Source organism: Equus asinus, chromosome 11, assembly GCF_041296235.1.
Source record: "Equus asinus isolate D_3611 breed Donkey chromosome 11, EquAss-T2T_v2, whole genome shotgun sequence".
Classification (NCBI taxonomy): domain Eukaryota; kingdom Metazoa; phylum Chordata; class Mammalia; order Perissodactyla; family Equidae; genus Equus; species Equus asinus.
Window position 1 is genome coordinate 69,064,145 of NC_091800.1, and position 22,933 is coordinate 69,087,077.

At 42.3% G+C, this 22,933-nt stretch overlaps 1 protein-coding gene across 1 annotated transcript in view; it reads right to left on the minus strand.

Moving 5' to 3' along the window:
- ABCC4 (ATP binding cassette subfamily C member 4 (PEL blood group)) overlaps positions 1–22,933 on the minus strand; it is a 242,789-nt gene that overhangs the window by 115,378 nt on the left and 104,478 nt on the right. Inside the window, exons 10-19 of the mRNA XM_014864856.3 lie at positions 22,031–22,120; positions 20,534–20,725; positions 17,920–18,014; positions 17,598–17,684; positions 11,186–11,282; positions 7,678–7,887; positions 6,198–6,338; positions 5,008–5,045; positions 4,533–4,627; positions 2,662–2,808 (exon numbers count right to left, since the gene is read on the minus strand). Of these exons, the coding sequence (XP_014720342.2) occupies positions 2,662–2,808; positions 4,533–4,627; positions 5,008–5,045; positions 6,198–6,338; positions 7,678–7,887; positions 11,186–11,282; positions 17,598–17,684; positions 17,920–18,014; positions 20,534–20,725; positions 22,031–22,120 (1,192 nt within the window). The remainder of the gene's footprint in view (positions 1–2,661; positions 2,809–4,532; positions 4,628–5,007; positions 5,046–6,197; positions 6,339–7,677; positions 7,888–11,185; positions 11,283–17,597; positions 17,685–17,919; positions 18,015–20,533; positions 20,726–22,030; positions 22,121–22,933) is intronic.

Below are 22,933 nucleotides of genomic sequence, written 5' to 3' on the forward strand. Positions count from 1 at the left end.
GTGGGGCAGTGGTGTTTCAGGACCCTCCACTGAAGGCCTGGTTTTCCGCATCAGTGCAAAGGGTCACCCATCAGGTAACAAAATGCATGAGGATCTGGGAGGAAGCATGAGAAGGGAGACAGCACATCTGGGGTGGGAGCACCATGAATGAACATAAAAGGCATTTCCACAATCCAGCTCAGGATGACTGAGAATGTTCCAGCGCAAGTGGGAACTGGAGATGGGTAAAGAAAAGCACTCTGAGAACCTCTGCAATTCCAAGCCAGGGTGCGGTTCAGGCCTGTCCAGTGGGCCTCTGCCTGGAGTTTCTGGTTTCTGTACCAGTCATCACTCCAAGTCTAGTTTGCTGGAAACTACACATTGGCAAAAGTTATTCCTGTCCCCTCAGTTTTCTAAAACACGGCAGGTTGTCAAGATCCTGAGCTCATAGGAAACTTATGCACCCTGGTCCCCCTGAGAGCATGCTCTGAATAAGGAAGTGTTGAGAAGACAAAGATATGCTTCCTGACCTCTTCATGCTGCTCAGAGAACACACTCTGTGACTCAGGAGCCGCAGCATTATGCAGGGCACTTGCATACATTTAATGTAGATATTTAATTGTGCTTAAAGATCAAGCATGTCTGCTTCTCTACTCTGGAGGGGAATTTTTCTATATATTATATAACCACTAAAGTATGTACAATCAATGATGTCAACTATGAGGCATAATTCATAGTTTTGGCTTGTTCTTCCCATTGCAAAAAGTGCACAAATTTTATCCAAATGGAAACTTAAAATCTACCACTTAAAATGTATTTCAATTAAAAAAAATTTTTAACCACTGAAAGAGTAAATAATTCATGGCCCCTAAACATTTTGGGCAAACTAGGCCTATCTTTGGAGTACTTCATTTGGTCTTCTATTTTCTTGAAGGAATGAAGTCCTACTAATAGATATAGGAGGAGGAGGCAAGAGAACACGAGGGTGCTGCTCGAAGATTAGTGCCCTCAAAGATTGAGACTTGGTCCCAAATCCTTAAATAATAAATAAATCAGTACATGGAGAAGCCTACGGGTCTTGAACACGAAGAGCCTGGTTAACTGTGGTCATGAGCATTCAGAGGCTGTAATAACAGAAATTCAGTCCCACTTAATGCTCCAAACTTTATGACAGTAGTTTTCAAATTAACTGGCAAAGTGGAGCAACTCTATAGCTGTAATAGTACGTAAGTGCTCCAATCACTTTCTAACCACAGCTATAATAAGACTATAGATTTGTTGTGGTCCTCTGCAGTTTACAATTCCCTGCACTTCGCAAAGTGCCTGCACTAAAAAACATTTGCTGAATAAATCTACGCAAGATGCTTTCCAGAACAGTCTTATCTAATCCTCACAACAGTCCTGTGAAACAAGAAGGGCAACAGTTATTAGTTGCATTTCACAGGTTTTCAGATATCATGTTGTCATCGTTGCTAAGAATCATTTGACTCTGATATGTGCTAAGCACTGTGAATGGATTAACTTGCTTAATTCCTACAATATCTCAATAAAGTAGGTGTAAATAGTATCCCTATTTTACGGATTCGAAAATTGAGGCACAGAGAAATTAAGTAACTAGTACGTAAGTATTAATATAACTATACCCAGTTATTACTGTTAGTAACTAGCACCAGGACTGAACCTAGGCAGTTGGCTCCAGAGTCCACACTTTTAACCACAACAACCTCCTACCCTGAGATTCTGCCCAATAGTATCTGCATGCTTTTGCCTTGGTCACAAGGCTACTTAATGACCAGGCCAAGGCTACTCCTGTGCTCCCTCCAGCCCACCTCCCTGCCTTGACAGACCCTGTTGATTATCACCTGCACAAACAAAGCCACCCTGGGCCTCACCACAAGTCTAACCAACTGACCAGGTGGCGACACACGTTGTTGAACTGACTCTTCAAAGGGACCCAGGTCAGGAGGCTACCTGCAGAAGCAAGACAGGTGAAAGGCTTCAAGGCAGAGGCATCAAGTACTTGGAAACCCCTGTGACCCTCACAAGATCCACCTGGCAGGCATGACAAAGCCTCTAATATGTAACCAAAAGTCTATTTTAAAATTATTGAGTTAAACACTTTTATTGAAGAGGATGCTTACATTTCACCAATCCTGGATTTTAATTAATTTTTCACTACCATTTTAGGTAAACCTCATAGTCAAGGCACATGCAAGAGCTCTGTGATTCCAGAAATGGATGGGCAACGAAAGAAAGAAACACCCAGGCTGTCTCGTGTCAGACAGGTTCCTTGTAAGAAGGTCATTCCTAAAGGATGGCCTTGCTTAACGCTGTGATACAGCCAATGTTTTAGCAACTAGCCAGCCACGTTTAAAGATGTTTGCATCAAATGCAGGGTGTTTCCTATGCCACACAACAAATGGATTCCTAAATCATTCTGCAAAGTAAACATTCATTTATTTTTCCACACACACATAAATTGGAATAAAAGCTTGTATGCCCCCTCTATTCAGATTTCCTCTGGTAGGAGAAAAATATCAACGAAGCTTTTTGGAGAAAATGAATCAACACGCAGAGTGATTTTCTTCCAAGCATCTCCTCCATTTTCAAATACTGAAATGTAATCAGATACTAAACGTGTTAACAAGACATATTTACGAAGAAACTCAGTGTATGACTTACCTATTGGATTTCTATCAAAGAACAATACCGGAGCTTTCAAAATGGACTCAAACATTCTGTTGTGCAAAGTTTGTGAAGAATTAACAAGGACGTAGAATACCAACAGAGCTCTCACTATGCCAAAAAGGACGGTAGCTACAGTTAAACCTGAAATAAAGAAACATCACTCAGAGACACTGGATCTCTGCCTTTTCTTCAATTATGCTAAAGCATGTCAGGCAGTTTTATAAAGACGTATATTTTATTCCATAAAGTATGTGAAGTCTATAAGAGTTTAATGCATTCACAAAATACATTTATAAAGAAGAATATGAAATAACTTATTTCTCTCATTAAACAGAAACTACATGGAAAATTACCAAAAGTACTTGATCTTCCCGTCTCCATATTCCAAATCTCACTATTTACAACATATCCCATGGTCTAAAATTGTGATGTGTTTTGATATCAGCATGGGATATTAATAGGAAACGGGAGAAATGATTTACCATTTCCTTGCAGAAAATGCCCAAGTAGCTTTAAAGAATATGAAAATACCATATTAAGTTGCACATAGAAAAATCTCTTAAATAACTGAAATGCAAGAAAACACAAATTATATTTTAACATGAGATAATTAATCTAAATGAGCAACTAATCTTTCATTAAGGGTTTTATATAAATATAAATCATTTTTAAATGCATATATTCATTTAAATTGTTTCATTAATGACATAAATGAATATCAACTATGCACATAAAATTTAAAATAGTTCTCCTAACACCTCTTGATCTCACAATGCTAAATAGAGTGGGGATAACCTCTGTAATAAATATTCCATCATGTACTTTTCCCCCTTCCAATGATGCATCACTGTTATTTAAACTCTGAAAGCTGCTCAAATTCCTAAATTCCCTCAAGGGCATTTTCCTTCGCCAGCCATCCTCCATAAATGTAGAACAGCACCATTTTCCTTCTCCCTTTAGGTCTCGCATCGTCCACCAATTTGGAAGGTAAACAGCTAATGGATTTGGATTTCTTAGCAAGCGATCAAGGAAATAAATACCAAATTTCAGTGAGTGGGTTCTTACAAAGATAACTCACTCTATCTTCACAGAAAGCTTGTAAGAGCGTTTCCTGTGGGAATATTTAAAATTTTAGATGAGGATTTCCTTTAAAAAGTATGTAATGCTACACACACGCTAAGCACTCTTGTGAAAACAGAGCCCTGTGTTAATATAAGTCTGGCGAGCCAAATGTTAAATTAATCACGTAGTTGGGAATGCGATAACATTGTGATCTTGAGGTAAGAAAGAGAAGGAATCCTAATTCCCAGACACTGGATTCTTCCCTGCTTAGCTTCTCTCTTAAGTAATTAGTGAAGCCCAAGAGATGAGCAGTTCGGTAAAGCGAGCTTTGCATACCTGCGAGGGAATAATGCTTTTATTTGGGGGGCCTGGCTGCCAGGGGATTTCATCCAAGTTCAATAAAAGCCAGGGTTTATTCAGACAGAATTGGAACAATCCGAACCACAGGGTGGGGATCCGTTTCTAATCCCTTTGCCCATCCATATAATGATATAAGATTTAGCGAAAGCAACCTATTAGAATAGACAATAGCCACATATTTCCAGTGGCTGATTTCCTGAATGCTCAATCCTGGTTTAACTTCCAAAATCCAGTACAGAGCAAATTAAGAGTCTTCATTCAACCTCTTTCTTCTAGTAGATTTTAAAAATAATTATTCTAATTAATTCACAGAGTAAATGCGACTCAGACTCTTAATCTGTTAAGACATTACTGAATTACTCCTGGAAGCCCTAGTTACTCACACAGGCTCATTGTAAGCACCTCTGACTCTCGTATAATAGACCAAAATGATTAAACTTTACCTGAATAAATTCCTAAGTACCAGTTAAGATCGAGCTTCTCAGTTACATTTTCTTTTCCATTTACAGTGACATTCAGGGCGCTCTGCTCATTTGCCCTATGGAACAAGGGAGAAAAAATACTAAACTATAGACAGAATGTAGATAAATACCAAAAAAAAAGTTAAACTCAATTTGGGAGACACGCTTTATGCTGGAAAATGATTCCCAGCTCACAAGGTCCTGTGTACATCTACCTTACAAAAATTCAATTTGAATTCTGACTTTCAGTTCTCAAAACTGTGAAGATGCTGCTGAGGCTCAGACATGGGTAGAGACCATTACGGGTCATACTCCACCAGCAAGAACTTTAATTTTGCTTCAGGGAAACTAAGTGAGGATTAGAAGAGGAGGTTAGCCCACCACTCCCCAGCTCCGAGCGAAAGTGAGGCTTCACGTCAATTTTATAGCACTTCGCGTCAGACCAGAAAGAACTCACCAGTATGAAAGCCACCAGTCCTGAAGAATGTAGGCCACCTAGAGTAAGGAAACAAACAAACAAAAATCAAACACTAACATCACTTACCAACTCAAAACTCTCACTCACTAAGATGGATCATCGAAAGGCTCCAGAACAAAAGAGATGATCCTTCCACCTCAGGTCTGTGCCAAGCCCAGCATCCCAGATAACAGGTCAAATAAACTCATACTACATTTTAAAATCTTTAAAAGACATCCTTTTTTTTTTTCCTAGAAGTTATTTGTAACAAACATGCAACACCCACAAGCATCACTTATTTAGTTCCCCATAGCTAGCACGTTTCAAGGCAAATCCAAGTGGACTGCAAAATACAGTACAGTCATGCATCGCTTAACGATGGGGATACATTCTGAGAAACGTGTCATTAGGCAATTGAGTCGTTGTGTGAACATCACAGAGTGTACCGAAGGGGAACAAAAGTTGCCACTCCAAAATGTGTCTCTTTAACATGACGATTACATTAGGATGATTATTTTTAAGAAACAAAAGGCTCAAAGTCTTTCTTGTTACCTCTCCCTTAATTGCCTAACAGAATAAAGATAAAAAAAATCTGCGTCAGGAAGTGAGCTAACACCTTAGCATAACATGAACTAGGTGGTAGACAGGGAGGAACCTAGAAAAGCCTGTTTGTTGGACTCCCTCTGTGTTCTTTACCTCTGTTCGGAAAATATGTCTTGTTCGCTCCTTTTCACCTACCTGTGAATTGCCTTCCTTCCCTTTGAAGTCCCTGATGCCCCCCAGCCCACCAAACATCTTCTTTTATCTTTAGCTGAGGACGGTATTTAAGGCAAGGGCTTTGGCCATTTCGGCAAGTTACTCAGTTTTCCTGGGTTTCTCCCATGTATACATGTCACTAAACTTTTGTTTTTCTCCTGTTAATCTGTCTCATGTCAATTTAATTCTCAGACTAGCCAGAAGAAGCCAGAAGGGGAAATGAAAATTTCTTCCTCCTCTATGGTACTTACACAAACCTGGATGGTATAGCCTACTGCACACCTAGGCTATATGGTACTGAGCTTATGGGACCATATATACGGTCCATCGTTAAACATCATTACGTGGCACATGACTATATAAACAAACACAGGATAAACAGTACTGTAAATATCAAGCTGAGGGTACAAAACAAAATAAATGTCTTTATTTACCTGTGCTATGATGTTTAATAGAATAAGGAAAATGATGATAAGCCAGTGAGCACCAGCTGTGAAGTAATTCTTGTAGGCCTTAAGACCAATATTTCCTTCAGAACGGCTCTCCTCTGATAGCGTAACCTGTGCGTTCTCAGTCTAGTGAGAGACAAAATTTTAAATAATGAACCCAAAAACTTCAGAAGGTAAACAATGTGCTCTTTTGGATAAGCTGTGGGAAAACAGACACTGGTTTCATACACTGGTAGGAGTGCAAAATGGCACGTCTCCTATGGAGACCAGTATAGAAATATCTAGCCAAACCATATATACATTTCTCTTGGACCCAGCCACCCCACTTCTAGGAATCTATGAGAAATAAGGAAATATCATTTATACATGGTTAGTCATTGTTGCGTGGCTTTGTTTAAAGTAGAATATCGTGATTTCTAGCACATGCACATACTCGACTCAAGTATAAATGCAGAAGCTTGTTCCAAAATAATACATAAAACGGTATGGAGCTAACGTATCACTCCAGATTATTTGTGTCACTTAATGATGGAAACATAAAACATAGTGGGGGACTCAAAATATTGGCTGAATACAGCAAACTGAGTTCAAATAGTGAGGTGGAGTAATGAGAGATTGGATAGCAAGGGGGAGCTTGCTATGATCCAAATCTTTTGGGTTCCTGAATTTCAGAGAGAGATCCTGAGTTTTGAATGTGAGGGACTAATTGGAACACTTAGCAGAATCGTCCAGGCTTTTGGATTTTGATGGTGAGAATTTGGATATTGAGGAATATCCATGTATATTTTTAAGGGAGCTCTAGTGCATTTCTGTCCAGAGGACTTAGGATGCATTATAGATTCACATGAGCCCAGGATGTCCTTGGCTCTATGCTGGCCACTGGGGATTCAAAGATAAGATGTCTTCTCTGTCTTGAAGGGTAAGAAAGGAAGACAAGAACTAACTCTACAGTGTCTACTGGGTGCCAGGGCCTTTGCACATCCTACTTCTGGCCTATCACAAACCATCTGACAAGGGGGCAAAATAATACCAGCAGTCACCTACAGTACCAGAATATTCCAACATATAAGAAAAGTAGCTGATTTAATGTGGGCCACACCAGGACTCAGTCTGAGGGTGTCTTCAGATTAAGCCTCTGGATGCAGAAGAGAAACTTGGGACCACCAGAGCAAGTGGGATTTACCTACAGTAAATTCAAGAGTTCTAGTATCAGTGTGAGCCACATACACCTAGGAATGTAAAGTGGTACACCCACTACTGTTCTCCATCTGATACCCAAAGGAGAATCCCAACCAGGCTTGCTCCCTTCATTCTGTTTTAATTCTACCAATTCCATGGAATAAAGCCTTGGAAACTTAGAATCTACTTTGGGACAAACGAAGATGTCACGAGTGGTGTAAACTGAAGATCTTGAAGTCACTAGGAGCGTACAGAACCAGGCCGTGTTGCAAGATGAGAAACTCACATCTTGGCCCTCTGGAGTGCCATCTTTCAACGACGGTCTAGAAGACTGTTGAGACCAAACCGAAGACTCCGAGAAGGTCCGATTCCTCAGTGTGGGAGTTCCTGGAACTGGAGATTGTTCAGTCTCCTCATTTTCCTTCTTTAAAAGGGAACCAAAATCTACCCCAGATTTCAGAAACTCAGTGTAGGTCCCCTTTTGCACCATTTCACCCTAAAATAAAAATAAGAATTTGAAAGGAGAACATTTGCATTTGATAATACTAATCTAATAATATACTAATCAAGAAAAGTTAACTGGTCTTAAATCATGACTTTTGTAAGAAAATTATCCTTAGATCTGAAATTCTGGTTGACAAATCTAGTTCAATTCAACTCGACACAGAACTGAGCATTCTGCTCTCTGCCAAATCCTATGTCACATGCCGGGGGATGTAAAGGTGGAACCATGTGTTAAAGCTGGAGGTCACCGACATAACTCATGGGCACTTAAGGAAGCATAAAGCACGGCTGTTGGTGAGAGTATCAGTACAGTCTTTTAAGACAACACGGAAATTGAAGCCTTGCGTAACAAGCAGAATTTAAAAGAACAGAGTCAATTGGGGAGGATATTCCAGGAAAGAAACTTGAGACAGACACAGAGCTGGACACAAGCACATCTACAGAGCTAAGAGTCACTTCTCAAAGCTCTGCTGACCATTCTCATAGATCATGGGCCCCAGTGGGACAAGATGTGCGGGAACCAGCCCTGGACACAGAACCCATGAGTGGCATCTTCATGGTCTCTACTCTAAAACTGCCCTACAAACTCAGGAAGTTCCCAACTGAAAATTCAACATTCCATGTGTTAAAGTAACCCAACAATGAGGTCCTTAGGTGGAGGTGGCTCTAATGCCTTGGGAGCCTACAGAAGCAAACCAAAACCCAGGCCAGAGCCCACACGCTCAAATCCAAGACAATGAAACTTGAGAACAATCGATCAGCAGCAGCCAAGGCTTTGCCCAACCAGGCAACTGCTTAAGCTATAGCCAATCAAATAATTTCCTTTGAACACACGTGACACCTCATGGCACAGTTTCCCTTCATCATGAAGTTAGATAAAATAACATGCAGGTGTTTTCACTCTTTTCTCACCCCATGAAACAAGACTCAGCTGATTTACTCAGTGGCAAACAAAATATGAGGCAAAACCCCAGGATGTAAAACAAATCCAAGGAGGGCAGCTCTGGTTAAGGCAGGTCAGGCGGAGGACGGTGGCCCAGGATCCCACCCGGTACCCCCTCATCCAATCCCAAGGTGGTCAGACCACTGAGAAAGCCCAGTGAAGCTTTTGAGAACTGTTGGCTACTGCAGAATTAGAAAATTATTCATGATATATTGTGACTTGTTCTACTTAGGAGGCAAAATTCATACACCTTATTGGATGAAATTATCACTTAGCATCTGTAAGATGCACAGGAATGACCAGCGGTCTAGAGAGCAATTCCACTCAGCAGCCAAGCACTGACAATTCCAAGAGGGGCCGAGGGGCCAGCCACCCCCTCTGCGGTTAGAGAGGGGCCAGACAAACAGTAAGGATGGACCCCACCCCATCCATGGTGCTCTCCAGTGGACAAATGGTTGTTTCGATGCTATTAAAATTGGGGGTGATGTCCTCAAAAGCAGCAAGAAGGGGACCACAAAACACCTAGGGACTGGCTGAACAGGTTATTCTCCTGCTCATAACACTGCCAACACTGGGGTTTTACCACAGTAGATTCACCCCTCCGCATGAGATTAATCCTTCTCAAGCATGAGGAATCTGAGCTCCCTGTTCCTGGACAAGCGGGGAAGAGTCGAGACATGGAACTGCTTCTAAAGAGGCAGAGGTTCCGCATTTTTATAATCTTTCTTCTGGCAGAAATTCACTTGATGAAGTGAGGGATTTGATTAAGGGCCTGTTAAAACAGACAATGGTTAACGACAGAGGTGCTGAGGCACAGAGGCAAAGAAACCGAGGTTGATGCATCAAGCAACCACAAAGCCTGAAAAAGTCTCACGAATCTCCACCCCTCCCCCAACCATATTAGCTGTAGTGGGTTGAATGGTGGCCCCCTCAAAAAGATGTGTTCAAGTCCTAAACATGATACCTGGGAAGGTGACCTTATTTGGAAATAGGGTCTTTGCAGATCTAATCATGTTAAGATGAGGTCATACCAGAGTAGCATGGACCCTAAAATCCAATGACTGATGTCCTTATAAAAAGACATGAAACTCAGACAGACACAGGGACAACACCATCTGACAACAGTGGCAGAGACTTTGGTGCTGCAGTACAAGAGATCCCAAGAACTGCTGGCAAACACCAGAAGCTGGAAGAGGCAAGGAAGGATTCCCCCTAGAGCCTTCAGTGACAGCAAGGTCCTGTCAGTACCTTGATTTCAGATTTGTAGCCTCGAGAATGGTGGGAGGATAAATTTCTGTTGTTTTAAGGCACCTAGTTAGTGGTACTTTGTTATGGCAGTTTTAGAAACTGTTGAGAAGTCGTCTTCTCAACTTTACTTAGACTTCTAACTGCTTCTCTTGCTGCCCCTCCAGCAAACATCAAGAGGGATCTTTCAAAATCACGCATCACTCCTCCGCTCTGGACCGTCCAATGACTTCCGTCCCATTTCCGGGCCCGCTGCCCACTGTTCTGAGACCACCTCCCTCCACGATATCCCCGTTCACTCGGCCTCAGACGCAGTGGCCTCCCTCACCTGCCAGGTCAGTTCCTTCCTTAGGACCTACGCGTGGAACCCCTGCCTCAGATGCCCCTCCCCCAGGTGACTGCATGGCCAGCACCTCCATGTCACTCAGGTCCCATGAGGCGCCACCTCCTCAGGGAGGAGTCATGATATCAGCCCCCACCCCTCTATCTCTTTTGTCACATCTATCCCCATAAAAACCCCATGGAGCCCCAGGATGGCAAGGACTTGTCTTACTGCTGCACAGGCTCTCCCACACATGAGACATGTAAAAAGACCTGTGAGTGAGACCAGCAAGTGGCTATACCAGGAGAGTGAGCACCTCTGACCAGGGGGTGCTGGGCCATCCAATCACGCTCTGTTATTAACAGAAGATGCCCTTTAGGGAAACTGCATACGACAATCAAATGGATACGCACATGTCTTATTATCTCTAATTTCCAAATAATACACTTTGACTTAAGTCATGGAAGAGGAAAACAAAAAGCTCTAAATAAAATAGCATCATTATCTTTAACAATTTCACTAGAACAGATACAATTTAGTAACTCTGAGGTAGCAATTTTACATACTTTAGGGTTTATATGGCTTAGAATGTAAGTGACGTTTCTACATGTCTTTGGATTAATTCTCAAAGGCATGAATACCAGCTCTGAGGAGAAAAGACATAAAATTGTGGAAGAAGAGGGAGTTGACATGAACCCAAGGAGAGTGACCTGCTGGGAAGCCTTGCCTTCAACATACCTGAGTGCTAGCAAGTTCCACAGACTTCTAGATATTACTTACATCTTTCACTATCAGAATCTGACTGGCGGCTTTTAGGTACTGCAACTGATGAGTCACTAAGATTGTGATCTTCTCATGCAAGGTTTGGCAAATACACCTATAAATGTAAAAGGTACAGCATGCAAAACACATTAATGCAGGCACTCCAAATTGAAAAACATACATTTTGAAAACATAACGAGACAAAGACAACACAGTAGTCAAAATCCTGTAGTTGGTTGGTTGCTTGTTTTTCAAAGATTGGCACCTGAGCTAACAACTGTTGCCAATCTTTTTTTTTTTTCTGCTTTTTCTCCCCAAATCCCCCCAGTACATAGTGGTATATTTTAGTTACGGGTCCTTCTGGTTGTGGCATGTGGGACGCTGCCTCAAGGTGGCCTGACGAGTGGTGCCATGTCTGCGCCCAGGATCCGAACTGGCGAAACCCCAGGCCACGGAAGAGGAGTGCACAAACTTAACCACTCAGCCACGGGGCCGGCCCCCAAAACCTGTAGTTTAAATACCAACCTACATACAAACTGAATACAAATACAAATTAAATACAAACATAAACCAATGAAACTGACTAATGCACCAGCAATTGCACCAGCAATTAACTAATTAATTAATCAAATGCACCAGCAGCTAACTTGAGTCTAGCTCCACCAAGAAATTCTAAAAAGCAGTCCAGTGCAGGAGGTAAAAACCACTAAGTTTTTTTTCCCCCTAAAACTGAGATTAACAATTATTTATATATTTCATGATGAAAAACAACTGAGCAACACTGAGATTCCAAAATCTGACTGGACTAAAATACAATCACTTTACCACTGTGGACAAACAGCAGAGGGATGGATTTACATTATATAAAAATGTGTACATTTTTCTTAGACAGTTTCCTATGTGATTATTTATGATAACTTGTGATGAACACATAAACCAAAATAAAAAAGTCTTGGCTGCTCGGTAACCTTTGTCGGAGTGCACCTTCTAGACACTTCTTCCCAAATACTATTAGATAGAAAATGAATGCTGGCACAGCCTCCCTCAGTCCCTACAATATTTCCAATCCCTTTCAGGAAGCAAATCTTTCATTAGGACTGAAAAATCCTTCTGAACGTGAAAGTGAAAGAAGAGAATCCAAATGGCCCAAATCCTAGTGGATAATCATCCAATAGGTCAAAGGACACGCCAATTCTCTTAGCCAAGACCCACTTCAGTATTGAGCCTTGATAGGTTATTTTTTTTTCTTAAGGTAACTCATCAAAGTGCTCCTATGTTTTAAATGCAGACCCCTAGGAACTCAGCCCCAGTCTGCATCCCACAATGGTCTGCAACCCCTCTAGGCACACGAGCAGCCAGACACTGGGCCCCAGTGACCACAGGCTGGGCTCCCTGAGTCCCACACAGAGCAAATCTCAGGAACATGGGCCATAACTCGACCTGCTGAGGGGGGTCAGATCAAGAGTTCAAATCCCTGTTCTACCACTCACCAGCCCAATAATGTCTGATGAGCTACTAAACCTCTCTGAACCTCAGTTTCTTCATCTCAAACTAAGGTGAATGTCAACTCACAGGCATGTCCTGAGAAATAAAAGCACTAATCCCTCAGGAAATGTTAGCTCCATTCTCCACTCTTCCCCTAACCCGTAGGCAGCCACTTGCTTTGGATTCAGGATAGAAAGTCCTAAGGGGACACTTTTGAGACTGGGCTATAACCAGAATGTAGAGGGAGTAGGATGTAGATGCATATAATATTTCATTCAAGTCCAAAAGGGTTACTTTTTCCCCTTTGACACGTCTTCCTTTGGCTTTTATACCTAAGTTTCTTAACCCAGTAAACCCCTCTTCAGGCTTAGTACTAAAGCTTTAAATGGAATTGTTTCTCCTTAATTTAAAATTACCTGCCTTTAATCCCTGAAGGCGGATGGTAATCTAATCTGATGGGTTGCTATGTCCAATATGGGCCAACTCAAAATATGTTAAATGTTTTCTTCTTACCATTCCATCACAGATGAGGTAATATAAATAATTACAATGATGTCATCAGATGATGGCTTTAAATTTTTCTAAATTATGCTTTTCATCAAAATTTCCAGGAAAATACTCTATTTTCCTCATTTTTAAGAGTAAAAAAGTCCAAGTCAGGCCATATAAAATGACTGATTCAGCAACGAGTTGTTTAACTTATCCCATATAAGAACTGTGTTACGAGGTATCACATACCACGGTGAAGGTGATACACATAAGGAAAAAAAGAGTCACTACCTTCATTCATTCAATCAACAAACATTTGTTGAGGTGCCGGGCACTGTTCTAAGTGCTGAGAACACATCCACTGGTCAAGAAAACAGGCAATACTCTGCACTGTGCAGGGGGGGACACACTAAATAAATATAGAAAATGCACTATCAGGTCGTGATGCATGCTTGAGGGTTGCTATCTTAGATGGAGGTGACAAGTGAGCTGTGAGACTATCTGGGGAAATAGCCCTAGAAGAAGGTACGGCAGGTGCAATGGTCCTGAGACAGAAACAAGCTGTGCAAAGACACCTTCGTGCATTCAGTTTAGTGGAGGACACGAAAATGATCAAGTACAACCACCGAGGGCAGTGGAAGACAGAAAGCACACGGTTACCCCCATAGGGACAGGAGGGAGAGGCAGGAAGGTGGCATCTGCACCTTTCAGCTTTCTCCTTTGCCCTGGCACACGGTCCCCTGGCTCTCGGCTAGAAGGAACAGTGTCTACACCGACAGGCAGATAGGAGAAAGGGCTCGCCTCACTCAGGGCCCTCCACCAAAGCCAGCAGGGCTGGAATATCGAGTTTGTGTGAGGACACACTGGAAAGGTTCATGGGGGCAGAAAGCAAAGAACCTCATTTGCCTTGAGGACTTGGGGCTGCACTCGGAAGGTGAAGGGGAGCCTGGAGGCTGAAGCAGGAAGGGTGCACAGGGCAGCCAGCAACAAGGGAGATCTGATTACCAAGAGCTCATGCCGCCGGAGGTGGGGGCATCCGGTGATACGGTGCTTTCTAAACGATGAAAGGATCCACAGCTAGACACAGATTCGAGCAGGATCAGTTCATCTAAGGGCCCCTAATCTGCGGTATGTCATAGAAGCCACTTAACATATAGTTAAAACTTGCAGAACTTAATAACCTTGGATATACATTCACGACTGAAGTAAAGTGTTAATGGCAAGTGGAAGTGTAATTCATTCACTTTTAATACAAAACACTTCACATTACTAAGCTTCAACACAACCGCCATCTTTCATAGCATATTGTTCAATCCAATTTTCTAACTCGTTGAGAACATTCTCCAGTTGCTGCTGAGTGATTTCCTAAATTGCATTCGTGCTCCCTGCCCGAAGTTTCCCCAAAGAATGTGGTTCTGATTAGCAAACAACAATTTTAACAAGCTTGCTTCTATCAAGTGTATATCCAAAGTCATTAAACCCGAAAGGTGCAAGAGGACTTTATAAATAGCTCCCATGTTCAGAGAAGAACTTGGAGTTTCGCGATAAGCACACTGATACCCAGTCAACAGAATGCTTTCCCCTCTCCTCCCTACTGACACAAATGCAATGGCCAGCAGAAACTGTCTTTGGAGTGATGGAGAACTCACGCAGACAAGGCTGGGTAACAGACATTCACGAGTCCAGGGTGGGGCGTGGGGAACAGGGAGGCTGAGCCACTTACGGTGCCGAGGCGGGAGGGGGGGGGATCTCAGTCACAGCATTAGCACCCTGTGCCTGAACTCAGTAACAAGCCACAAGGCGCTTCTCTGCCTAAGGAGAAATTCAAGTCACAACCAGGAGGGAGCAGAAAAGATCAGAGAGCTGGACGCCATGCCAAGCGTCAGCTGCCCTGCTCTCTGCATTGTGAAAGATTCAACACCACTATACACTTTTTTTTATTGTGGTAAAAAAAAAAAAACCACAACATAAAATTTACCTTTTTAACCACTTTTACGCACACAGCTCAGTGGCATTAAGCGCATTCACACTGCTGTGCAACCATCGCCACCATCCATCTCCAGAGCTTTTCCATCGTCCCAACACTACGCACACTCTACATTACACACTCTGGTGGAGGAACGTCAGGGGACCCGGCCAGGACCCATGCCTAGTGGATGCCAGGGAGGCCCAGCTCCTGGGATCCAGAGCTCAGAGCTGTCTCACGCGCACATTACTGATGGCTTGGATCTCATTACTTCGCTATTTAGGACCTGTTGTGAAGGCACTGTGTCCCCCCAAAATTCACATGTTGACATCTTAACCCCCAGGACCTCAGAATTTTGAAACAGGGCCATTAAAGACGTAATTCAGTGAAAATGTGGCTGTAAGAGGCAGCATTAATCCAATCTGACTGGCCTCCTCCTCAGAAGAAGAAATGAGGACATAAGGAGACAGATACCAGGGGCACACAAGACCCAAGGAAAGACCACATGAGGACACAGTGAGACGGAAGCCATTGGCAAGCCAAGGAGAGACCCTCAGGAGAAACCAGCCAACACCTTGATCTTGGACTTCCAGCCTCCAGAACTGTGGGAAAATTGATTTCTGTTGTTTAAGCCCCGCTGTGGGTGTACTTTGTTACGGCAGCCTGCTAGAGACTGAATGTTTGTGTCCTCACCGAAATTCAAATGTTGAAACCCAATCCCCAGTGTGACGGTATCTGGAGGTGGGGCCTTTGGGGTGATCAGGTCATGAGGATGGAGCCCTCACAAATGGAATTTGTGCTCTTATAAAGGAGAACTCAGAGCTGGCTTCCCCCTTCTGCCAGGTGAGGACACAGAGAGAACACAGCCACCTATAAACCAGGAAGCAAGCCCTCACCAGACACCGACTCTGCCCTGATCTTGGCCTTCCCAGTCTCCAAAACTGTGAGAAATAAATTTCTGTTATTTATAGGCCACCCAGTGTACTGTATTCTGTTACAGCAGCACAAACAGACTAAGACACAGCCCGAGCAAGCTAATGCAGGACCTTTCCAAACGGCTTTCTCTCTGCTATGTAACATGCATCCTCCACTTGACAGGGACTGCCTGCTGTTCTTTTCACATGTCTTGCTTCTTCCTACACCTTTACTTCTATTATTCCTTTTAGCAGAAGAAACTAAACCCTATTCTCAGCCTGTACAAACCCTTCCCAGCCTGCAGGACCACAGGGCACTTCCCGCCAAGCCCAGTCCACAGTGAGCTTTCCATTCCAAGGTGAATGCCTATGGCTGCCCACTTCTACTTCCATTTAGCATTCATTAACCTACAGCAAAACCACCTTCAGCCTGAGTATGCTGAAGTTTTCCCATGCATTTGTCTTGACAAACTCCATGCAGAGTCAAATTTCCTAGGGGCAGGAACAAGATCTAAACTTGGTCTCCCTTATTCTGCCCAGTAGGGGCCCTTGCCCTCACTTGGCTTACTGTCCGCCTTTGTAAACTAAGATGTCTGTGAAATAACATTTGTAAGAGCATCAATCTCAGTGCACATAGGAGGGCTTCAGTAAGGACAGGTGAAGGGCTCACTGGCTTTAACAATGTGAACAGCAGCAAGATAACTGTGGAGTAGGTAGGTGTGGTGCTGTCTGAGCAAGCGCAAGTTCACGATGCTTTGGAAAAGGCCGGTCTAGACTACACAGGAAGCGTCAGTCTGCATCTGTTACATTATAACATACACAGAAAAGATTCCAGAGTTGTTCTATTCCAGTGGCTCAGGGGCTAAGCAAGAGCCAAAGAAAATAAATTCCAGAAACAGAGAAAGTGAGAGTGAGGAGTTAAGCCAGATTCTAGATACCTAGTTTCAAATTCAAGGTAACCCTACATGTGTGGGTCTTAAGTACTAATTTTAGTAAGAATCCATGAAGCAACATTAAATTATTGAAGTCATATTCTGATAAGGAACAAATCATTCTTAAATTCTAGGCTCTACTAAGTATTTCCAAACCTTCAGAATAAACAGCATAAACCAACAAGGCCTTTCCATGGAAACCCTATGTTGGGACTGAAAAGTTCACTTGTAACGTGCCATAAACAAATGATGGAGGAAAAGGCCAGCAGCCAAGTCCCAGGGTATGAGTCCCACCCTTCCATTTAAAAACTGCTCATCATCCTTCTTATTCCTGGGGTCTGACCTACCCACAGTGTCTTGATTATCAACTGCAAGGAGCAGGAGGAGATTTGCCATCAATTTCTCAACTCCCTAAGGCATATATCCACTCACCTCCACACACTGCATGCACCTTCTGTATTTTCCTATCTTGACCTTATATTAATGCAAAACTTCTTTAAAATGATCTTCTGTGTTGAGGAAAGGGAGGGGAAGGAGGGACACCAGAGCAGGATGAGATGAATCTTCTGAAGCGCAAAAGCTTTCCTGAGCGCACTTACAGAGTTCTTGGGAAAAGAAATGACATAAAGCACGAGGAAACTCACAATTCAAACAGGTGCCTGCTAACTTCTGCATCCACTGCACTGAGAGGATCGTCCAGGAGGTAAATGTCTGCATCTTGATACACGGCTCTAGAAAACAGAAAGAGGTATCAGACAGAAGAACGCTTCACGCTCCCTGGATCTCATCTGTGAATCATGACAGTGTTCAACAACTCGGATAATATTCATAACAAGAGCCAACGAAATAATCCACGGCGAGGGCTTCACACAGTGGCCCCCATACAGTAAGCGGGGCCTACGAGTTCACCACCACTACAAGCAGCGTAAGAGGCATGTGCAGACTGGCAACTGAAACGCGATTTACCTTGCGAGGTTGACCCGGGCTTTCTGTCCTCCACTCAGCGTGGTTCCTCGATCTCCTATCACAGTTAGATCTCCATTCTCCAAAAGCTGTAAATCCTATCAGGAGATAGAAAAGGAAAAAAGACTTAAAACGCATTCTACTGTCATCCTAAACTTTTAGCGTTAGTTAACACATGTATTTTGATCAACAGCAATGGATATGTTTCATAGTGACTCAATGGTACCCTGAACCTCTCAAAAACTCTCAGGGCTTTTTGTTTCCATTCTGCAGGTCTTCACAGCATTTATGCATTTAACCATTTTTACAGATATTTATTGACCACCAACTACACGCCAGACATGGCTCTAAGCACAATGAATTCAGCAGTGAAAAAAAAGTCCCTAGGGTTCCCATGGTGGAAAATTAACAATATGAAAAAGTAACATGAGCACAAGTACTAAGTTCTAAGAAGAAAAAGGGAGCTGGCTTAGGGGGATATAGAGTAAAGCAGAGAAAGTGCATCTTACATGGGGATTGGGAAGGGCTCTGATCAGAGGCAGTTTAAGCAGACACCTCTTGGAGGGTAGTGTGGGCCTGCACACAACTGCACAAAGAGGGTTCCCGGTGAAAGAATGGACAAGTGCAAAGGCCACGGGGCAGATGCATGCCCAAGGTGTTCCAAGATTATCAAGAAGGCCAGGAGAGCTGGAGCAGAGTGAATAAAGAATTGGGGGATGAGAGCAGAGACACAAACAGGAGGGGCCACAGTTTCACTCCAAGTGAAATGGGGAGGGAACTTACAGGAAGACCAACATGATCCAGCTTAGGTTTTTAAGGAATCACTCTCACCTCTTTTTGGAAATCAGATGATAAATGGGGCAAAGGTGAAGGCAGGATACAAGGGAGGAGACTACCGCAACAATCTAGGCAAGAGATGACAGTGGCAAGGACCAAGGTGTGAGTAGTGGACATGGACAGAAGTGGTCCCATTCTGGACAAGTTCTGAAGGTAGAGCCTATAAGACCTGCTGATGGGGTGGGTGTGGGTTGTAAGAGAAAAGGAGAAGTACATTGTTTTGGGCATGAGAAAGGGGAAGAAGAGGATCATCATTTACTGAGCTGAGGAAGGTAGTGGATGCAGGTTTGGGAGAGTTCGCTTTCGGGTAAGTGGAGATGCCTACTGGTAATGTCAAGTTGCAGCTGGATATGAAGGTCTGTGCTAGAGGTACAAATGTGAGAGCTGTTAGCACACACGACTGTAAGGCCACGGGACTTAGTTTATTGAGGAGTAAGTGAGTCTACTAGCCATTTTACAGTAAATATACACCTATTTCATAAAAATCTGGCCCATGACCGCTAACAGTATCATTTCTGAAAACACGCAATCTGTCATTAACAATAACCAGGGAGAAAGAAAGAAATTCCACTGAACAAGCTATTATGTTTTGTCCACATCATCACAAAATACTACTCACCTGATACAATCTATGATGCTCAAGCAAAATGACTATTTCCTGACAAAACAGGTTTGGAGCCCTCAACACCATAACTTTGAAAAGGCTTTGCCCAGCCTTTTCCACACAATATAAAAGAACAGTCAGACGTCCAGACTGCACTGAACAGACCCCGGGGACAGCCCTTTAACGCTACTATTGATATTTATAACCCAAAGAGAATGACACAGTATTTATCAGTATGTACCCTTTTTTTTTCTTTTTGCTAAATTATATTCTCCTATCAGGTATAAGTCCAGTTCCCATCACTCATTTACCAATTTTATTTAGATCCCAAAGTACAATTAAACATTTCATCTTGCCATGTTCTTCAAAACTCAGTCATTTCTGAAAACAATCTGTTCCTTCATGCAATGATGCATTATTAAAAATAAATTTTAAAGCATTCTGTTTTCTTTCAATAATAAATTATGAGTCAAAAACAAAGAGGAGAGAAACCTATAGACTGAAAGGGACCTCGGAGACAAAGCAAGAAAGTGCAGACCTTATGTGGAGCTGATTCAAACCAGTGGTTGACAAGATTTCCTAGTGAGATAACTAACAAAATGAAACACTGACTACAACATTGATGATATTAAGGAATTTCAGTCATTTTTCAAGTGTGATAATACGGTGCTTTTTTCAAAGGCATTCTTGTCTTTTAGAGATAACTAATGAAATATTTAGATAAACTAATATGAGGTCTACGATCTGCTTCAGAACAATTTAGGGTGGGGTGGGGCCAGCAGGGGGCAGGGAACCAATGCAACAAGACTGGCCACCAGCGGATCATGGTTGAGCTGAGAGATGGGTACATGAGGGTTCATTACACTATTCTACTTCTACATTATTTTTAATTGTCCATTAAAAAAAGTTAAAAGTGAATAAAACTTCACAAACTAAAAACTAAAACAAACCTCCCCCCCCCCAAAAAAAAGCATTCTGTGAATGTCATTATCACATTAGGATTAAGACAGCAGTGTATGTGTGTGCATGTGTATATTTACCCAGAAGACTAACAAATATTAAATGACATTCAAAGATCTTTCCCCAAAAAAACTTTTAACAAACCATATAGTTTAAATCAACTCTGTTAGTATTATTTCAAATTCGAGTATACGCAAATCAAAAGTCAATACTCACCTTTCTCAAAGCACAAGCCTTTATGACTTTTTCATACCGTTCCTTTTCATATTTCTTCCCAAATAAAATATTACTCCTCACAGTTCCTGAAAACACCCAGGGCTGCTGAGAAACATATGCAATTTTTCCATGCACAGTGACCAGCCCCTGGCTCGGGGGCAGTTCCCCCAGCACAGCACTTAACAGTGATGACTGAAATAGATCATAAACAAACACATGTGTACAGGCAACACTCAGGACAGAATAAACCACTGCAATACAGCCTTCCCCTAAGTGGGGTTTCCCCGAGGGGGTTTGATAAACATTGTGGCCCTGGAAGCTGTAATAGAAAAACAGAAATTAACACTATTGGTAAACTAATGGTTGATAAGGATCATCAATAAAATAGAGTACAGTCCTGCACCAAATAACGACATTTTGGTCAAGAGACCACATACATGACGGTGGTCCCACAAGATTAGTACTATAGAGCCTAGGTGTGTAGTAAGTAGGCTTTACCATCTGGGTTTGTGTAAGCACCCTTTGTGATGTTCACACAACGACAAAATCACCTAATGATTGATTTTTCAGAGAATATTCCATCGTTAAGCAACAAATGACTGCATAACAATCTACTCCACCCAAAAAGAGTTTCCTCTAAATGAAACGCTATACTCAGACTAATTAAGAACGTTTAACATCCTTAACAGAGTAGCCCCACGTGATATATATATTTCATATGTGTGATGTTCAATGCACTTGTTCCTGCACCCAGGTATCCTTAACAAGATACTTGTTCCTGAAAAGCTATGTGTATACGTTTAGACTTCTCTATGTTGCTGTTTCAGAACACACGACACTAAATCCACAAGCACATGTCCTTCAAATCTTTTACAACGTACAGATGTGATGAGTCTGTGCCTGCCACTTATAACAGCACTTGTAACACTGAGCTGAAGTAATCTGTGTTTGTCTCTGTCTCGCCCCAGAACCTGGCTGCTTCTAGAGGGCAAAGGTGTCTGGGTCTTGCTTGTATCTGTATCTTTAACTCCCAGCACAGGGCCAAGCACATGGCCGCACACTGACTACACACGTGTTGCTGTGACTTGGATAAATCAAATGAGGAAATGTTTAAAGCTTTCTGGAAGAGGCTTCACAAACTCCAGACTTCCTGTAAGGTCTACTGTGACAAAAAGAAGTCCCCATTTTCTCAGTCATTCCATCCTGAAGAGCTGTCACACTTTAACAATTTCCTTCACTGAGATGTCCAACTCCCAGACAAGCAGTTCCCAACTGCAACTTGAAGCATCAAGAAGGAAAACATGACACGCCTTACCCAGATTTATTTGGCCATGCGACTCCTTACAGAACTAATGTCCCACGGAACCCACTTTGAGAAATGCCATTCTAGATACACTTAATTCAAACCTGTGCTACACACACATATTGGGGTTCAACCCCAATAATTTAATATGGGACTCCTCATACCATCAAGCTGCTGAAAGCCATTAAACTTACCTTTCCTGCTCCCACAGGTCCAACCACGGCTAACAATTCACGAGGTCTGACAGTGAAGGAAAGGCCTCGTAGGGTTGGAGTTTCTGATGCCTACAAATTAAAGTTTACAAAAATGTGCCCATTTCAATAAAGCAACACAGATCACTTTAAACAGTGGAAAAAATAACATAATAGTCATTGGTACGTGAACATAACCCACTTCTTTCTCCTTTCTATTTAAGATATTGTGTCCTGGAGTCCCTTTCATTCCATCATATTTCTTTGGGGGTTTGAGGCAGCATTAGCTGCCTTTAGGAAGCCCTGTTCTTTTACCAGATTTCCATACGGACACAGCTCTAGACATCCACAGAATTTAAGTGGCATAAATGACACGGCACCTTCTTGCAATGAAAACTTCTTGGAGCACACTAACTCATTAAAATAATATGCTAGTAGAATATTCAATATGGGAGGTTTTTTAATCATGTGTAAGTTTTCATTATGACCTTTGGTTTTAATCTTCTATTTCATTAATCTCCACAAGGTGGCAGCACAAGGACATGGCATGAAATCACTAATCTCCATTTTCACTTGATAATCTCAGGAATGCTCAGCAAGCAAAAGGGCACTTTATAAAGTCACTCTTAGCAAATAAACTGTAAATGATGGTCAAGACTGTTACCAGAGCTCTAATTTAATACCATCCACAAAAAAACGTGGGAATAAGGAAATGAGGTATCATATCATAGGTCAAAGGGATAAAAGTCTCAGTTTTATACCTGTAGCATGCATTGCCTGTCCTGGGTAAACAGAGACAAGAAAGTACTTCCATAGCAAAAACCATGGAAGTACAGGCGACAGCATACAATCCAATATGAGGGGAAGAAGGATGAAGTACTCATGTGAATCAGAAGTTGCATTCCT